The 15,580-nt window shown below is 34.5% G+C and overlaps 1 protein-coding gene across 4 annotated transcripts in view; it reads right to left on the bottom strand.

Moving 5' to 3' along the window:
- Positions 1 to 313: 313 nt before the first annotated feature.
- The window catches only part of LOC115969816 (DNA-directed RNA polymerase IV subunit 1-like), a 41,540-nt gene continuing 26,273 nt past the window's right edge, over positions 314 to 15,580 (bottom strand). For all 4 annotated transcript variants that reach the window (XM_031089430.1, XM_031089431.1, XM_031089434.1 and 1 more), the window contains 7 exons: positions 14,539 to 14,678; positions 14,133 to 14,392; positions 13,833 to 14,006; positions 13,583 to 13,720; positions 12,761 to 13,023; positions 6,301 to 6,412; positions 314 to 1,569 (listed from right to left, as the gene is read on the bottom strand). In XM_031089430.1, the coding sequence (XP_030945290.1) occupies positions 1,366 to 1,569; positions 6,301 to 6,412; positions 12,761 to 13,023; positions 13,583 to 13,720; positions 13,833 to 14,006; positions 14,133 to 14,392; positions 14,539 to 14,678 (1,291 nt within the window). In that variant the 3' untranslated portion in view covers positions 314 to 1,365. The remainder of the gene's footprint in view (positions 1,570 to 6,300; positions 6,413 to 12,760; positions 13,024 to 13,582; positions 13,721 to 13,832; positions 14,007 to 14,132; positions 14,393 to 14,538; positions 14,679 to 15,580) is intronic.

Below are 15,580 nucleotides of genomic sequence, written 5' to 3' on the forward strand. Positions count from 1 at the left end.
ATGCTGTTCTTAAAATGACTTCGATTTAATAATTATTATTTTAAATCATCCAGACTTATTTCTAGCACCATTAATCATTGAATTTATTAAACTATCAGACAAGTTATGCCACCAAAGCATAATAATGTGACAACCCACTTGATGAGCAACAGGTTAGAGACATCAAATAAAATATCAGAAGGAATTTCTATTAACAGAAACAAACATGATTTTAAGTGTCATCAAGACGCTTTCCACGTGCACCAATCATCAGAGGATTGACTATATCTGAAAATTCCATTGAATCATATACATATTTGCATTGGAAATGGGATAAATCTAAAGCCATAATTTCCATTACATCATTGGCATTGGAAATGAGATATAGCAAAATAACCAGATCACCATATAGGCTGAAATGCCAAAACTATTTTATGAAAATAGCTGTTCATATGAATGTTTGCATTGTACATATGTATCATAGATACAACATGAAATTGAAATTGGCCTTTACAAAGCTTCTCGTTGCTGCTTCGACTACAGCTTTTTAGCCTGACGTGATGTAAGGCAAACAAGTTATAGTGGAAGTAGCAAAAAGAAGCATGAGTAAGGGACTGCAATTGTAGTTAAAAAAAAATTTAAAAATTAAAAACAAAAGGAAATACTGTTGACTACAAAAAGCAAAGCACTTACTGCTCTACTAGTACTCTTCTTGTGCACAATATCTGCTTCTTCTTCTTTTTTTTTGGTGGGGGGGGGGGGGGGGGGGAAGAATATACAGCTTTGAAAAGGTATGAAAGCTCCAAAACTATTATTTTGAGATGATCCACCCGCCATTGTTAGAGAAGAGCAAATTTGATTTACACTAGTTAGTAGGTAGCTCCAATTCCCAAAGTTGCTTGCAATTTCCTAGGATAGAATGCGGGATTCAGGAAATCAGGATCATTCCAAATGTAAGTTGACATGACTGCATGTTTAATGGTCTGATGCGAAGACCTTAAACATTAAAACATCGTTCTCGAATCCAATGTCAGTCACTTTACATGCTTGGGAGTTCGAAATATGTAGAGGCATATGGTTGGCTTGACAGTTCTATGTTGAGCACTGACATCAGTTTACCTAAAATTTTCTCCCAATTTTAGGATAAGAACCTAGTTTTCCTATTTTAGCCAACCACTTTCCTTTTCACCCACATCAGATTTCCTTTTCTAAACCCTATTTCATTTTAAATATTATTTCTTCATTCATTTTTTTATTATTTTTCACTTTTCAGAACACCCACTTTTCTTTATCAGTGTTACTCAGATACAGAAAACAATAGGGAAGAGATAGGTAAGCTGATGTGGGGTGTTTAATGGGTTTCCTTCCCTATTTTGTTTCTTTGCCCTATTCTAGAGAGTCTACTGCAAATGCTCCATTTTGATTCGTAGCTTTTCGCCCCCATTTTGATTCATAAGTTTTCGCCCTTAGAGGATCTATGAGCTCAAGGGCACCAATGACACACTTGTGGTAAGAAAAATCTTCAGTTGTCCCATCCATTCTTACCACTTCAAAGCAGCGCGTATTCTGATATTTAGGGTGGCAACCAACCTGTAAAAGATGGGGGAAAGAACCATTATGAAACTGTCCCAAGGAAAAGATTCAACATAAACAAATTATATGGATATAGAAATTCAGCGCACAAAAAATAGTGACAGTTTAATTAGCAAGTATTTTGGGCACAAATACACAAATAAATTGTAGAAACACTACTTTGGGTTCTACAATTCACTTCAAACATACAAAAGAATCATTTTCATTGTGATAGCAATGAACTTTGCTAAACAAGGAAGAATTCGGCAAAGAAATCTCCTTGGTTTCCTAGTATTATTTTCCATTAAAATGGTCTCCCATTACAACTGATCAAACTCCAAATAATTGAATTTGTAAACCAAGAGAAGTCCTCATTGACATCATCTATATCACAATGACACAACCAAGCCTTTATCCCAATATTTTGGGTTGACTATGGATCCTCAACCAACTAATCAGGATCAGCCACATGTATTCTTTTCCGCAATTCTATTCTATCTAGAGTCATACTCTCATTACTTCCTTACTTGACATGTCCTTTTTTACTACTATTAATGTTTTGTTATCTTCCTCTACCTTTTTTTTGTTCTCTCAACTTGAATAAACTCTATCTTTCTCACTGTGCCTTAATTGTTCACCTCTAAACATGACCAACCATCCCAACTAACTCCCCCTCATCTTTTCATTAAAAGGCACCACCCTTAGCATTAAAAAAATTTCCTCATTTCATTTCAAACCTTATCTCACTTCATATTCTCAATTCCACTTCTACAACAAAATCTTAGTACCAAATTATTTGGGGTTGGCTATTGATTCTTATTTCCACTAATCTTATCATTGCAAATCTAACAGAAAATTAGGCATAGAGTACAAAAATGTTTTCAGGAAATTTTCACCAACAAAAGGGATTATTATTATTTTTTGTTTAATAAGCAATCCATTTGAAAAAAGTTTTAGCTAATGATTTCTATATTATCTAAGTTCCAAGTAATGATTTCAAACTTTAATATATATATATATATAGTGGAACTCTATTTGACTGATCTTGGGCATGGGGACTCACGACTAGTGCTTCTCTCCCTTCTTTTCTTAGCTTTCTTCTCTTTTGTAATTGATTTGCTGCCTGGTTTTCTTCTGTTTCTTTTCTCTTTTTTCCTTTTCTTGTAAATTTTGGTTTGCCTTGTGCTTTTCATGTTAAGAGCAGCCTTTCGAATATATTTCATTCTTACTTATCAAAAAGAAAAAAAATATATATATATATATATATATTTTTTTTTTCTTTTTGATAAGTAAGAATGAAATATATTCGAAAGGCTGCTCTTAACATGAAAAGCACAAGGCAAACCAAAATTTACAAGAAAAGGAAAAAAGAGAAAAGAAACAGAAGAAAACCAGGCAGCAAATCAATTACAAAAGAGAAGAAAGCTAAGAAAAGAAGGGAGAGAAGCACTAGTCGTGAGTCCCCATGCCCAAGATCAGTCAAATAGAGTTCCACTAAAAGAAGCATCTGATCTCCGGAACTATCCAAGTCCAAGTCCTTAAAAGTTTGCTGATTCCGCTCCTTCAAAGACACCATAGTAAGCACAACAAAACTAAATTCCAGATATTAGACAAATGCTTCCCCAACCAATTCCACCAGCCAAAAAGCAGATCTAGAATCATTCTAGGTATGACCCACAAAAATCCAAAAGATGTAAAAACAAAACTCCACAACCAATGAGCCATCTCACAATGAAGTAGTAAGTGATCCACCATCTCCCCAAAGCGACAACACATAATGCACCAATCCACAAAATTAATACCACCCCCGTCTCAGGTTATCACCCATGAGGATCTTATTCCAAGCTATAGACCAAACGAGAAAGGAAACATGCCGAGGAACCTTAACTCTCCAAATACCTTTCCAAGGAAAGACAATAGAGGGGAAATCTCGCCATTTGTTATAAAACAACCGGATGTCAAAATACCCACTAGGCTTCAACTTCTAGCTCATCCGGTCTCCAACATCCATTAAAGGAATATTAGCTCCCAAGATAAAAAGAGAGTTTGCCCCTTCATCTATCTCCCAATCATTAAAGTCCTGAATGAAACAAACATCCCAACTTCTTCTCTCCTCCGCCCCCAGCATTGTCAACGAAGATTCTACAGAGGCCTCCCTGTCAGTAGCAGTAGCAATACCATACAGCCTCGGGAAAGTCTGTTTGAGAGGTTGATCCCCACACCACCCTATTCCCCATCCCAACAACAAACTGAGTATTTTTGCTAAAATCCTCCCAACCCATTCGAATACATCTCCATAAACCACACCCATGAACTCCCCTACCCAACTTAGAAGTCTATCTCCCCACTCTTCCCCAAACTTTGAAGCTACCACCCTCCTCCTTATACCTAAACCATCGTTGGCCATAGGCGCACAAACTTTATCCCATCTTACCAAATGAGTCTTGCTATCACCCCACATAAAGTCCATTTGCAACTTTTCAATTCTATTAGCCACATGAGTAGGAATGAACAGCGCTAAAAAATAAGGAGCCTTAGGAAGACTAGATAATGTACTCTTGAGCAGCGTCAATCTACCCCCCCTAGACAATTACAGCTTTTTCTACCTGGCCAACTTACGCTCAATTTTTTCTAGAATAGGATTCCAAACTGAAGATGATTTATGAGAGGCCCCAAACAGCATGCCAAGATAAGACATAGGCAAACTTCCAACCCTACAACCCAATATCTCAGCCAAGGCATGCAAATCATTTACCTCCCCTATTGGATGGAACCATTTCACTCTTCTGCACATTGATCTCTAAACCTGTCACAGTCTGAAAACAAAGTAACAACAGCCCACATCGTTGGCCATAGGCGCACAAACTTTATCCCATCTTACCAAATGAGTCTTGCTATCACCCCACATAAAGTCCATTTGCAACTTTTCAATTCTATTAGCCACATGAGTAGGAATGGTGAACAGCGCTAAAAAATAAGGAGTCTTAGGAAGACTAGATAATGTACTCTTGAGCAGCATCAATCTACCCCCCCTAGACAAATACAGCTTTTTCTACCCGGCCAACTTTCGCTCAATTTTTTCTAGAATAGGATTCCAAACTGAAGGTGATTTAGGAGAGGCCCCCAACAGCGTGCCAAGATAAGACATAGGCAAACTTCCAACCCTACAACCCAATATCTCAGCCAAGGCATGCAAATCATTTACCTCCCCTATTGGAACCATTTCACTCTTCTGCACATTGATCTCTAAACCTGTCACAGTCTGAAAAGAAAGTAACAACAGCCAAACATGAAGGATGAAGGATTTGCACCACTTCTACATCACAAAACAGAATAGTATCATCTACAAACAAGAGATGTGAAACACATTCCCCACCACCCCTCCTACCATCAGCTTTAAAACGACGGAGTAAGCCAGCACCATCCACTCTTTTCAACATTCTACAGAAAATCTCAATCATAATCAAAAACAACATGGGAGATAATAGATCCCCTTGACACAATCCCCTAGAACTACCAAAAAAATCACCTGGAGACCGATTGATCAACACAAAGAACTGAACCGTGGATATAAAAGTGCAGATCCACTTACACCACTTCTCCCCATAGCCCATTCTCTTCAACAAATCCAAGAGAGCCTCTCAATTCACATGATCATAAGCTTTCTCAATATCTAGCTTACAAATGGCCCCCAAAACCCTACTCTTTCACTCGACTATCAACACATTCATAAGAACCAAAATCAAGGATTTGTCTCTCGCCCACAAAACTATTCTAAGACTTAAAGATCAACTGATCTAAAGCCACTCTCAAACGATTTTCCAAAACCTTAGCCAAGATTTTATACACTCCCACCAAGCTAATAGGCCGGGAATCTCTGATATTGGAGGCGTCATTCTTTTTCGGAATTAAAGCGACGAAAATAGCATTAAGAAAATTTTCAAACTAATAATGATGAAAAAACTCTTCGAAGACAGCTAAAACGTCTTTCTCCACTACTCTCCAACAATGATGATAAAAAGCCATGGTAAAACCATTCGGACTTGGAGCTTTGTTCCCTTCCAAGTCTCTTACAACCTGAAAAATCTCCTCTCTCTCAAACTTCCTTTCAAACCAAACCCTCTCCATATCCCAAAGACTATCAAACTCTAAACCCTCCACGAAAGGCCTCCACCCCTTTGGCTCCTGATACAAAGTTTTATAAAACTGTACCACGTGAGCAGCTACCTCAGATTCCTCCTCATAAGCCACCCCATCCACCTCAGATTTCTAACTTTAATATCTATGCACAATAGGTTATCAATTCCAGGTAATCAATCATCACAGAACAATGTTCACTGTATAAACTTGAACACCCAGCACTGTTGAAAAAGCTTATATATTTACCCGTGATGATCTTTGGGAAAGGATCCCCTCCCAATTTTAATCCAGATGTAAGGCATTTAGCATTTAAAAAATCCAATTATCTTTAAAAACCCATGTAAACAACACAAAATCATAATTTTTCAAACTGTAATATAAATAAAATAAAATAGAATATATAAAAATAAATAAATAAACAGAATTCTTTTTTCCCTGTTACAAGTACAGTTAAGGCACTCACACAGGATTGAAACCATGGCTAATTCTCCACCCCTTGTTTATGGAAGGAGGAGATGCCAATTAGTTAAGGACCAGCTGGCAAAGAAGCAGAAATATTTCCAAAACTCAAGGTTTATATTACCTATCAAAAAAAAAATATTTATATACCTTTATGTCTTGAGCTCCAATTCCAATCTTTTCATCCCTCCGAGGATGAAAATATAAAGCCATCATCAAAGTTGACTTGTCTTTTTCATTTAACCTGTGATCAATGGGATACCTACAACCAAAACAGGAATAGTCCTTCAGGAACTCCCACCCTTTTCAAAAAATCATATGAACACACTAAAGCTACAAGGGCAGTCATTCAACAAGGTATCATATTAATGTTGAAAAAAAAAGCCCTAAAAATAATGTGATTTAAAATTAATATTAGGTACAACCCTTAACATGCATGCTAGAAAACCTATTCACACCTAAAGCTATTGTCATTCAAATAGAGAACTTGCTGCTACAGTTTCTGATAATGCCATCAATTTTTGAGATAATTGTTCAAAATTCAAATAGATAACTTCTTGGGCAGTTTAGCATATTCTTAGCAACTCAAAGGTATTCAAAACCAGTTAAATTTAGAGTGGAATGTCATTCAGCTTGCGTGTTGGCAAGGGAACCTTTATCAACTATATATTTTAGATTTTACTGTATGAATTGATTACTGCCTTAGGCTTGCATCAATTCAGTACCTCTATATCAATTATTTGGGTTCTGCATGTTTATAATGGAGATGTCATAATATACTCAGAAAACTTGATTGGCTATGCATATTTAAACTAGATCGATTATTTTTTATTATAGTTATCTTGATAGTAATATTGTGTATTGAACCAAATACTTTGTTCTAACATTTCAGATGTTTAAATTCTGCTTAAATTGATTAAAAGCTACACCAAGCCTTTGGCTCTGCCCTTTTTGGGTTTGTTGGCAGGTTAATTAATTGATAGTTGTGTACCCTAGCATAGATTATATTCTTTAGTAATATATATTTTTTCAATCGATTACAAAGACCACTTCTTAAAGTTTGAATCCCTTGTGTGGTGTTTCATATGGCACTATTTACATTCATTGTCTTCTTTATATGCATATGTCATATTTACAGAGAGAACTCTTGTAGAGAGTGTCGTCTCTGGACCTGCAGCATCATTAAAATACTTGAATTTGTACAGAGAAATTAAATGCACATGATTATGCTGTTGTTGTCCAGGGTGAGTACCCTCATGATTCATATGGGAGGTTTTCTACGCTGATTCCAAATGAAAAGTTGTTGTATGGTAAACAAATGCATTTTTGGGTTGATCAATGCTCCAAACTGGGCGGAGTGAGGCACAGGAACTGTTTGACTAAATGCCTCACTGATCAAATGCATGTTTTTTGTTGATGTCAATGACAGACCAGTCCTGATGGCAATGGCATCCAAGCATTTTCCTTAGTAACACAAAAATCCTGAAGTAGCACTCACTTAATGTGCATATCTTTTGTCTTTCTAAGAAACCGTTTAAATCTATTTTTATCTTGAAAGTTTAAATACAGTCACTTGATTTATAGTGCCTTTAATGTGTTTTGAGGGGGTTCACTTTCTGAGAATACAAAAAGAAGCCCATATTTTGCAACTATAATAGTGTCTTTATATCAACAATGCCACAGTTATAGATCATTCTTGAAATGCTTTCTATGCTTGATTTACGACAAGAACAGAAGTATTTGTTTTTGCACCTCTTAGCTATATTGTTTAGTTGGAGGACTATAAAATGATTTGTATCCTGGTTATTAATTGATATTTTTGGATTCTCTATATTTTCTATTATCATTTTAGGGGTACAGACCAGTAAACAGCTAGCTTTCACTCTTGATAGCCTAATAATAGCCTTAGTGCCTTACCCAATTTGGTGAAGCTTGCCTTCATAGTTAACAAAATTAAAAATTTCCCACTCACTTAAATTCAATGCTTATTATTGTTACTTTGAACACTTTAACAGGAATGGCCGATGGGATGAGTAATTTAGTTATACGCTTAAAGAGAAGGTGTATAATTTATGAAAATTATTGTTGCCATAGCTACATCTATCATGTCTGTTATTACAGCTTGATATAATGAAAATATTATGGGTAATAGAGCCAATACATGATTGGGATCAAGAAAGACAATGTTTCTAAAATTGTTTGTGCTGGGTATACACGTGAGTGAAGTCCCACATTAAATATTAAATAATGATGAGAAGAATTAGTGTTAATATAACATAATTAAGCACATACCTATTGGGCTTAAGCCTTTTGGGTTAAAGTATATCTCTATATGTTATATTAATTATTCAAAGAAGCTCCCAAGTTGTTTATCTCCCCAACAAGTGGTATTAGAGCCCATGGTGGTGTGAGGCAAAGGTGGCAAGGTTATCAAGGTCCCTTTCGCAGTTGGAGTGGGAAGGGGGTGTGTGTACTTGAAGCCCCTTCGCAAATGGAGCAAGGCGGGTCCCACGGTATATTGCACCAAGCAAGCCCAAACAATCTTGAAAAAGACCCAACAAATGAGTATTATTGCCAATTGTGCTATAAAGCGGTGAGGTTCAAGGTTCCCATGGTAGATAAAAGACGTACGAGGTTAACACATGAAGGCCCATGGATGACGCATTAGCGAACAAAAAAACTCATTAGACAAAGGGAAGTGAGTAGGACTCGTTCATAGCTCACAAAGAGGCAGAGACTCACACGTGAGGGGCAGATTGTTGGGTATACACGTATTAGTGAAGTCTCACATTGAATAATGATAAGAAGAATGAGTGGTTAATATAACATAATTGAGAACATACCTATAGAGTTTAGGCCTTTTGGGTTAAAGTATGTCTCTATATGTAATATTAATAATTCAAGACAACTCCCCGAGGTGTTTATCACCCCAACAGTTTGTATGATGGAAGTGAGGTTGACTGCATTAAACAGTTGCAACTTAAGCAAGAGTGCATTTATGAATTTATGTACAAAATTCACATGAGAATGGTGGGTTGGTTCAGTCAAAACAAGTCACTATTGAAGAAGCTGATGCAATGTTTTTGTAGTCAAATTTACATGTATCATTCCAAGGAAACAGTAAGCTGACAGTTTAATTGCGTTTTGCACGCAATATGCAATGATCAAAATAAGAAAGGACTACTTGAAATACCATCCATGTCTTCTTCGCTGTTCCGACCAAGATAAGTGGAAACAGTTCGAGGTACTTCTAAAAATAAAATTCTTAAATATTTTATTTTAGGCTAAAATGCAAATTGCAACCTCTAAGTTTAGCTGAAATGCATTTCAAATATCTAACTTTATTTCTGTTTAATTGAGTCCTCTAAGTTTCAAATTTATTCAATTCAAGCCTTCAATCTAATTCCATTAAAAATTTGCTGTTAATAAAATAAAAAAATTACTTATTTTTCGAAAATTATTTTTAAGCTAAAATGCAAAAGTCACCCTCTAAGTTTCACCAAAATTCATTTCAGTCCACTAACTTAGCTTTCAGTCAATTCAATCCTATAAGTTTCAAAAGTGTTCAATCAAGTCCTTCCGTTCGATTTTGTCAACTTCACAGTTAGTTTTATATTTTTGTAATTATTTTTTTGTTTAAAAAATCCATAAGAATTATAAAAATTATATTTTGAAGAAACAAAAATTTTAAAAATAAAAATCCTATATCTCTCTCTCTCTCTCTCCTTCGAAGCTTCATTCATAGCCGACCACCAAGGTCAGCCGCTCTCCTCTCCTCACCGGTCACTATAGTGGCAGTGGTCCTCTTTCTCTTAGCTCAGTTCGACTGGGCCTCTCCCTCTCTGTGTTTTCTCATCAAAGTTCGACTGGGCCTCTCTGTGTGTTTTCTCATCAAACCTCATTGGACTTCCAACCCACGACTGGGCTGTTGTGTTTAGTCTTTTTTTGATTGGTTTCAGAGGATTTCAGATTTGGTGAATAACCTGATCTGAGTCTCTTTGGATTCAACTATTTAATCTGGGTCTCCTTGGATTATCTCTCTCCCTGATCTAATTTGGGTTTTCAAGTTTGATTTTTAGTCAAATCTGTTCTTATTCTGATTTTGTTTGTAAAAATCAAATAACCCCAAAATCGAAAAACCCAGAAACATTGTTTCCTTGTTGAATATATAATCTTATAAACATTGTTTGTGGGTAGCGAATTTGTAAATTGTATGTGGTAGTGATAGTTGATGTTAGATCCCTTTGTTCATGTTTGCTGTGATCTTTTCTGAATTTGCATATTTAAATTTTGTATTTGGATGCAATTTTTGGTTGTGATCAATGTAAAAAAATTTGTTGTTCATGTACCGGGTTTGTGGAATTCATGTATTGTGTTTCTGAAATTTCTTAATTTAAATATTTTTAAAATTTTGTAGTTTGGTTTTCTGCATCTTTCAATTTAAAAAACTGAAAATAAAAATAAAATTGCACTTAATGGTAGGACATTAACAGAAGTTAGTGAAATACCTATATTGAACAATTTTAAAACTTAAAAGGACTGAGTTGACTAAAAGCAAAGTTAGAGGACTGATATAAATTTTGATGAAACTTAGAGGGTGGGTTTTGCATTTTAGCCTTATTTTTATTAATTTTATAGATATTTTTTATGTAGAAATCTTATTTTATTTATTTTTTAAAAATGTTTTTTTATTAGTTAATTGTATACTTAATGGCAATTTTTTAACGAAATTAGACAAAATGCCTAAATTGAATAAATTTGAAACTTAAAGGACTCAATTAAACAAAAGTTAGTTAGAGGACTTAAATGGATTTCAACCAAATTTATAAGGTACAATTTGCATTTTAGCCTTTATTTTAATTAGAGTTCTCGTTGGTACTTATTTAAGTATTTTAAGTTTTCTTAACGTTGTTTAGAGTTGCATTGGAGCACTTGATGGAACTCACGTTCCAGTAACTGTGTCAATTGATGACTGACTTAGATATTGAAAGAGAAAGGGTGGTCTTTCAACTAATGGGTTCTACATCTGACTCACGAGATTTGCAAGATGCTTTACATAGGAAAAACGAGTTTCCTGTTCCAAGTGGTAATTGATTAACATGCACCCTATCTTGTGGATGCAGGCTATACTGATGGTCTAGGTTTTTTAGTACCTTATCAAGGCACCAGATACCACCAAAAGGAATGGGCTGGAAACAACCTAGAAAATTCTAAAGCACTATTTCATCTTTGTCATTCTGTTGCAAGGAATGTAATTGAGAGGGCATTTGGAATGTTAAAACAACGGTGGAGTATATTGTGCACATTCAACATCAAAACAAAAATTAGAATTATCAATGCATGTTTTATACTTCATAATTTCATTGGAGTCTAGCAACATGATGACCCTATTTTTCAAGGCCAGGATCTATGATTTTTGGCTTCTGTGGATGAGGAGTTATTAAGCCAGTCAACAATAGAAGAAAGAGTAAATAATTCAGATGATAGGATTACATGTGTTCAAGCTATTGATGAATGGGTGACATTTCGTGATACTTAACATTGGAGATGTTTAATGATTATCATCAGCACATGGTTTTGTGAATACTTCGTAGGTTTTTGTAGGCTAGTTTAGTTAAAACTCTTAGATATTTTTAGGACTTCAATATGCTTTTACTTTGTATATTGTTAATATTATCAAGAAATAATGTCATTTGAATAAATTTTTCATCTTGTATTTAATTCATATTTGGTGTCTTTTGCAATCCTTTAGTTGCTTATTTATTTATTTTTACTCCAACCTTAAGCAAAGATGAGTTTCAATAAAATGAATTGTAAGGACTTTACAAATTCTGTTTATGTCCAAACTTTCAATTTACTATTCCCATCATTTTAAAATTTCTACAAAAATTAGAGCCAAACAAGGAACTTCATAAATGATGGGGATGTAAATTCCATCATTTGTGAAATTCTGTGAATGTCCCAAATTATTCATCCAAACACACGGTTAAAGAGCATATCATTTAATGTATTGCCTTTTAAATAAAAAGGTACAAGTTTCCAAAACTACCATTATTAAGTTCAACTCAAATGAAAGAGTATTGACTTATTAAATAAACACCCAAACAGTAAGTTAGGATTGTTGACTATTCAAAGAGGACTTCATTTTGGGACACCTAAAATGGAATACAGAGGAATAATAATTAGGGATGGAGGGAGTATTATTTTCAGGATTTTTTTGCTTAAATTGAACTCCTTCCCTCTAGATCAAATAAATATTGATATTAAATACACCCTAATGCTCTTTGCTGAGGGAAATAAATACACCCTAAGAACTTCAGTTACTTGAATCTTAAAATATCATTTATTTGATATAAAGACATTTTTTTAAAGAAATAAAATCACATTTCAGTATGAGTCTTACAAGCTAATGCCATAACTTGAAAAGCAAGAAACAACATTCTTGTTTATAATCCCGTAGAGCAAGGAAAGAATGGAAAATTATGAGTAATATATTAGTAACAAATTATGACTAAAATATTAATAAGAAGCTAATTAAAGTAGTATGACAGATTACAATGAAATGAACAAAGCTAAAAGAGAGGAGAATCATATGGATATTTTGACTTACTTGTGCAATATAACCTTCAATGAATGGGAAAGATTCTGAATATCGTTTGATGTCAAACGACTTTTTAAGGATTTAGATATGCTTTCCAACATTTTCAGTCCTTTTGTTGCAAGACCACCATACTTGTAGATGAACTGAGTACCAGATTTGTCAGACATACTATTGCAAACAAAAGGTGTTTTTATCTTCACATTCTGCTTATCAGAACTAATTTGGCTACCCAGCATGTTATAAACATCTACAGGCTTTGCAAGCTCAAGTCCCTGATATATAATAATTGGAATTGAAATGATTAGATCATTAAAAGACAGAAGATGGAGCTATGAAAAAAAAAAATCTGCCACCCCCCCCCCCCTTCTCTCTCTCTCTAAAAGAAAAAAAAAATTAATATGAATCAAATATATCATTGAACATGAAAACCGACAAACATGAGGGGTTAGTAATAAAACCTGAAAGAAATTTGAAAACAATAAAACAGCTTGATTTTAATGCGTGTTGACAGAAACTAATGTTCAAATGTATAGAAGTTCAGTTCATCTCAACAATACTTGTCAACCAGATCCATCACAACTCCATCAAATGTACTCCATGAAGTCCTTGTTTAGCACCCCAAAAACAATGCAAGAAAAAAAAATGACGAAGACAAGGAAAGATAAACCTATTATTAATATAATGGGGTCTCCACACATTCATATGTTAACCATACACTGATATGCTGCATTTGGATGGGATCTTTAAAATGTCAAGGTTTTTACATATGGGGAGACAGGATTTTCCAACATTTATTAGAAGCATCACCAGCAAGAACAACATAATATCTACCTTTGCAGAATAAATAATATCAAAGTGGCCTCCCGTCCCTGTAGAAGGAACATTTCCCCATGCCAATGCATCGAGATTTCCTTTAAGACCATCCACAGCTCCAGCCTTAGCAGCTTTAATAAAGCAAGCACCAGGGTTCTGCACAAAAGAACCAAATAACAAGTATGGATTAGATGGCTATAGATTATTCTCTTTATAATGAATAATCATGACAATGCCAAAATAAAGACAAACATGTAGGAGAACTAACAGATAAGCATGCTTGCATGAAGGGTGATGAGACAGATGCATGTTCTCTTTGTTGTGCAATGCCTCTTGCATTCAAGGCAACAAACTCTCCTGTAGCTGATAGACTATCTGCGACAAGAAGCAAATGCTGAGGAAGAATAGACTTGCCAGTATCAGATATCGCAGACTCCAAACTCTGCACATGTAAAGGCAGAGCAATAGTTAAAAATAAGTGACAATTTCCATGATTGAAATGCAATACCACACCCTTGCAACAATCCCAAAAAAAAAAAAAAAAAAAATCTTAGCAGAGAGAACATACATTGAGAAAATATTGCCATCCGGCGTCTATTCCATACGCCATAGAGAAATCATGAATATTATCTGGATGACTACGTGACCAATCGACCATATCCATTATTTGTACACAGTAATTCTTAAGTAAACTCCAGAGATTTGTTCTAACAGAGTCTCCTGACATAAAAACTCTTAAGTAGAGTTCACCAGAAGAACCATGATGACATCTTGATACTTTAGACCGATCATTCCATAAAATATCCACCTTCTTGATCTCTGGGAATCCTAAATAACATTTACAAAGTGTGGAAATAAGAATTAATAAATCAAATCAAGAAAAATGACAGAATTGCAAAACAATAAATACATCAAGCATATGTCTAATCTATAACAATGGAACAGTGAAGCAAGATAAGATATGCACTACCAACCTTTAATAATTGTTCCAAGAAGGAAAGGTATGATCACGCCTCTAACTGTATCCAATTGTAAGGAATTCTTGTCATTTTCAGCTATTGTAACAGTGATGCAAATTGTATCATTACCTTCCTTTTGTGTCTCAAAACAGTCCCTGTCATTTAATCAACAAAGTCCAAAATGAATTACTGCCTTTATTTATCAAAAAAAAATGAATTACTGCCCCAAATATACTCATGAAACAGTAGCTGTAGTATGTGCCAAAACAAGCTTGTAGCTCATGCGTTTCACAAGATTTTTTTTTTAATAGTTTTATGTATTTAGTCTCTAACTATATGTTATTCAAGCTTAACAAAAATAAATAACTAATGAATTTTATTCAAGGTAATAACATTAAGTGCTTAACAAGTTGTTTGTACATGAAAATAATAAGCAAATGTTAAAAAGTCAATACCCAAATAATATTCAGTTTTTGAATTGGATAAAGTAACAATAAGAAATATGCATTGAACCAACATTTTCCGATTCTTGTTTCTTCAAAATTAGGGTTATGGTTAAGTAATTATCTACAACGGAAAAATTTGATCCAATCCAAGAACAATCATTTGTATGATTATTAGCTGTATATTTTTAAAATCTATAAATTAGCATGACTCACATCAAAATTTTATGATAAGATTGTGTTAATCTAACTTAATCAATGAGAACATTAATTGATTCTCAAAATCTCTATAAACCTTCCAAAAAAAAAAGAAAAAAAGAGAAACGTGGCACAATAGGGTGCAACCACAATTTGGAGACCCTGCTTCACCCACACACGCATATGTATATATGTACAGGTATATAGACTTCCAAGTATTTACATGTATTTATTATAGATAAAGTTAACTTTGAAGTACAAATGAAAAAGAAATCTTGAAAAGGCAGAGGATTGAATATTCACTTTGAGACATCTAAAGTGACCTAATAAAGAAAGTTATTCAGAGCAAGTGCTGTGGCTACATTCCATGACGAAACACTAAATTTTTGATGCATGACATCTAAAGCTACCTAACA

Source organism: Quercus lobata, chromosome 12 (genome assembly GCF_001633185.2).
Source record: "Quercus lobata isolate SW786 chromosome 12, ValleyOak3.0 Primary Assembly, whole genome shotgun sequence".
In the NCBI taxonomy this organism is placed as follows: Eukaryota; Viridiplantae; Streptophyta; class Magnoliopsida; order Fagales; family Fagaceae; genus Quercus; species Quercus lobata.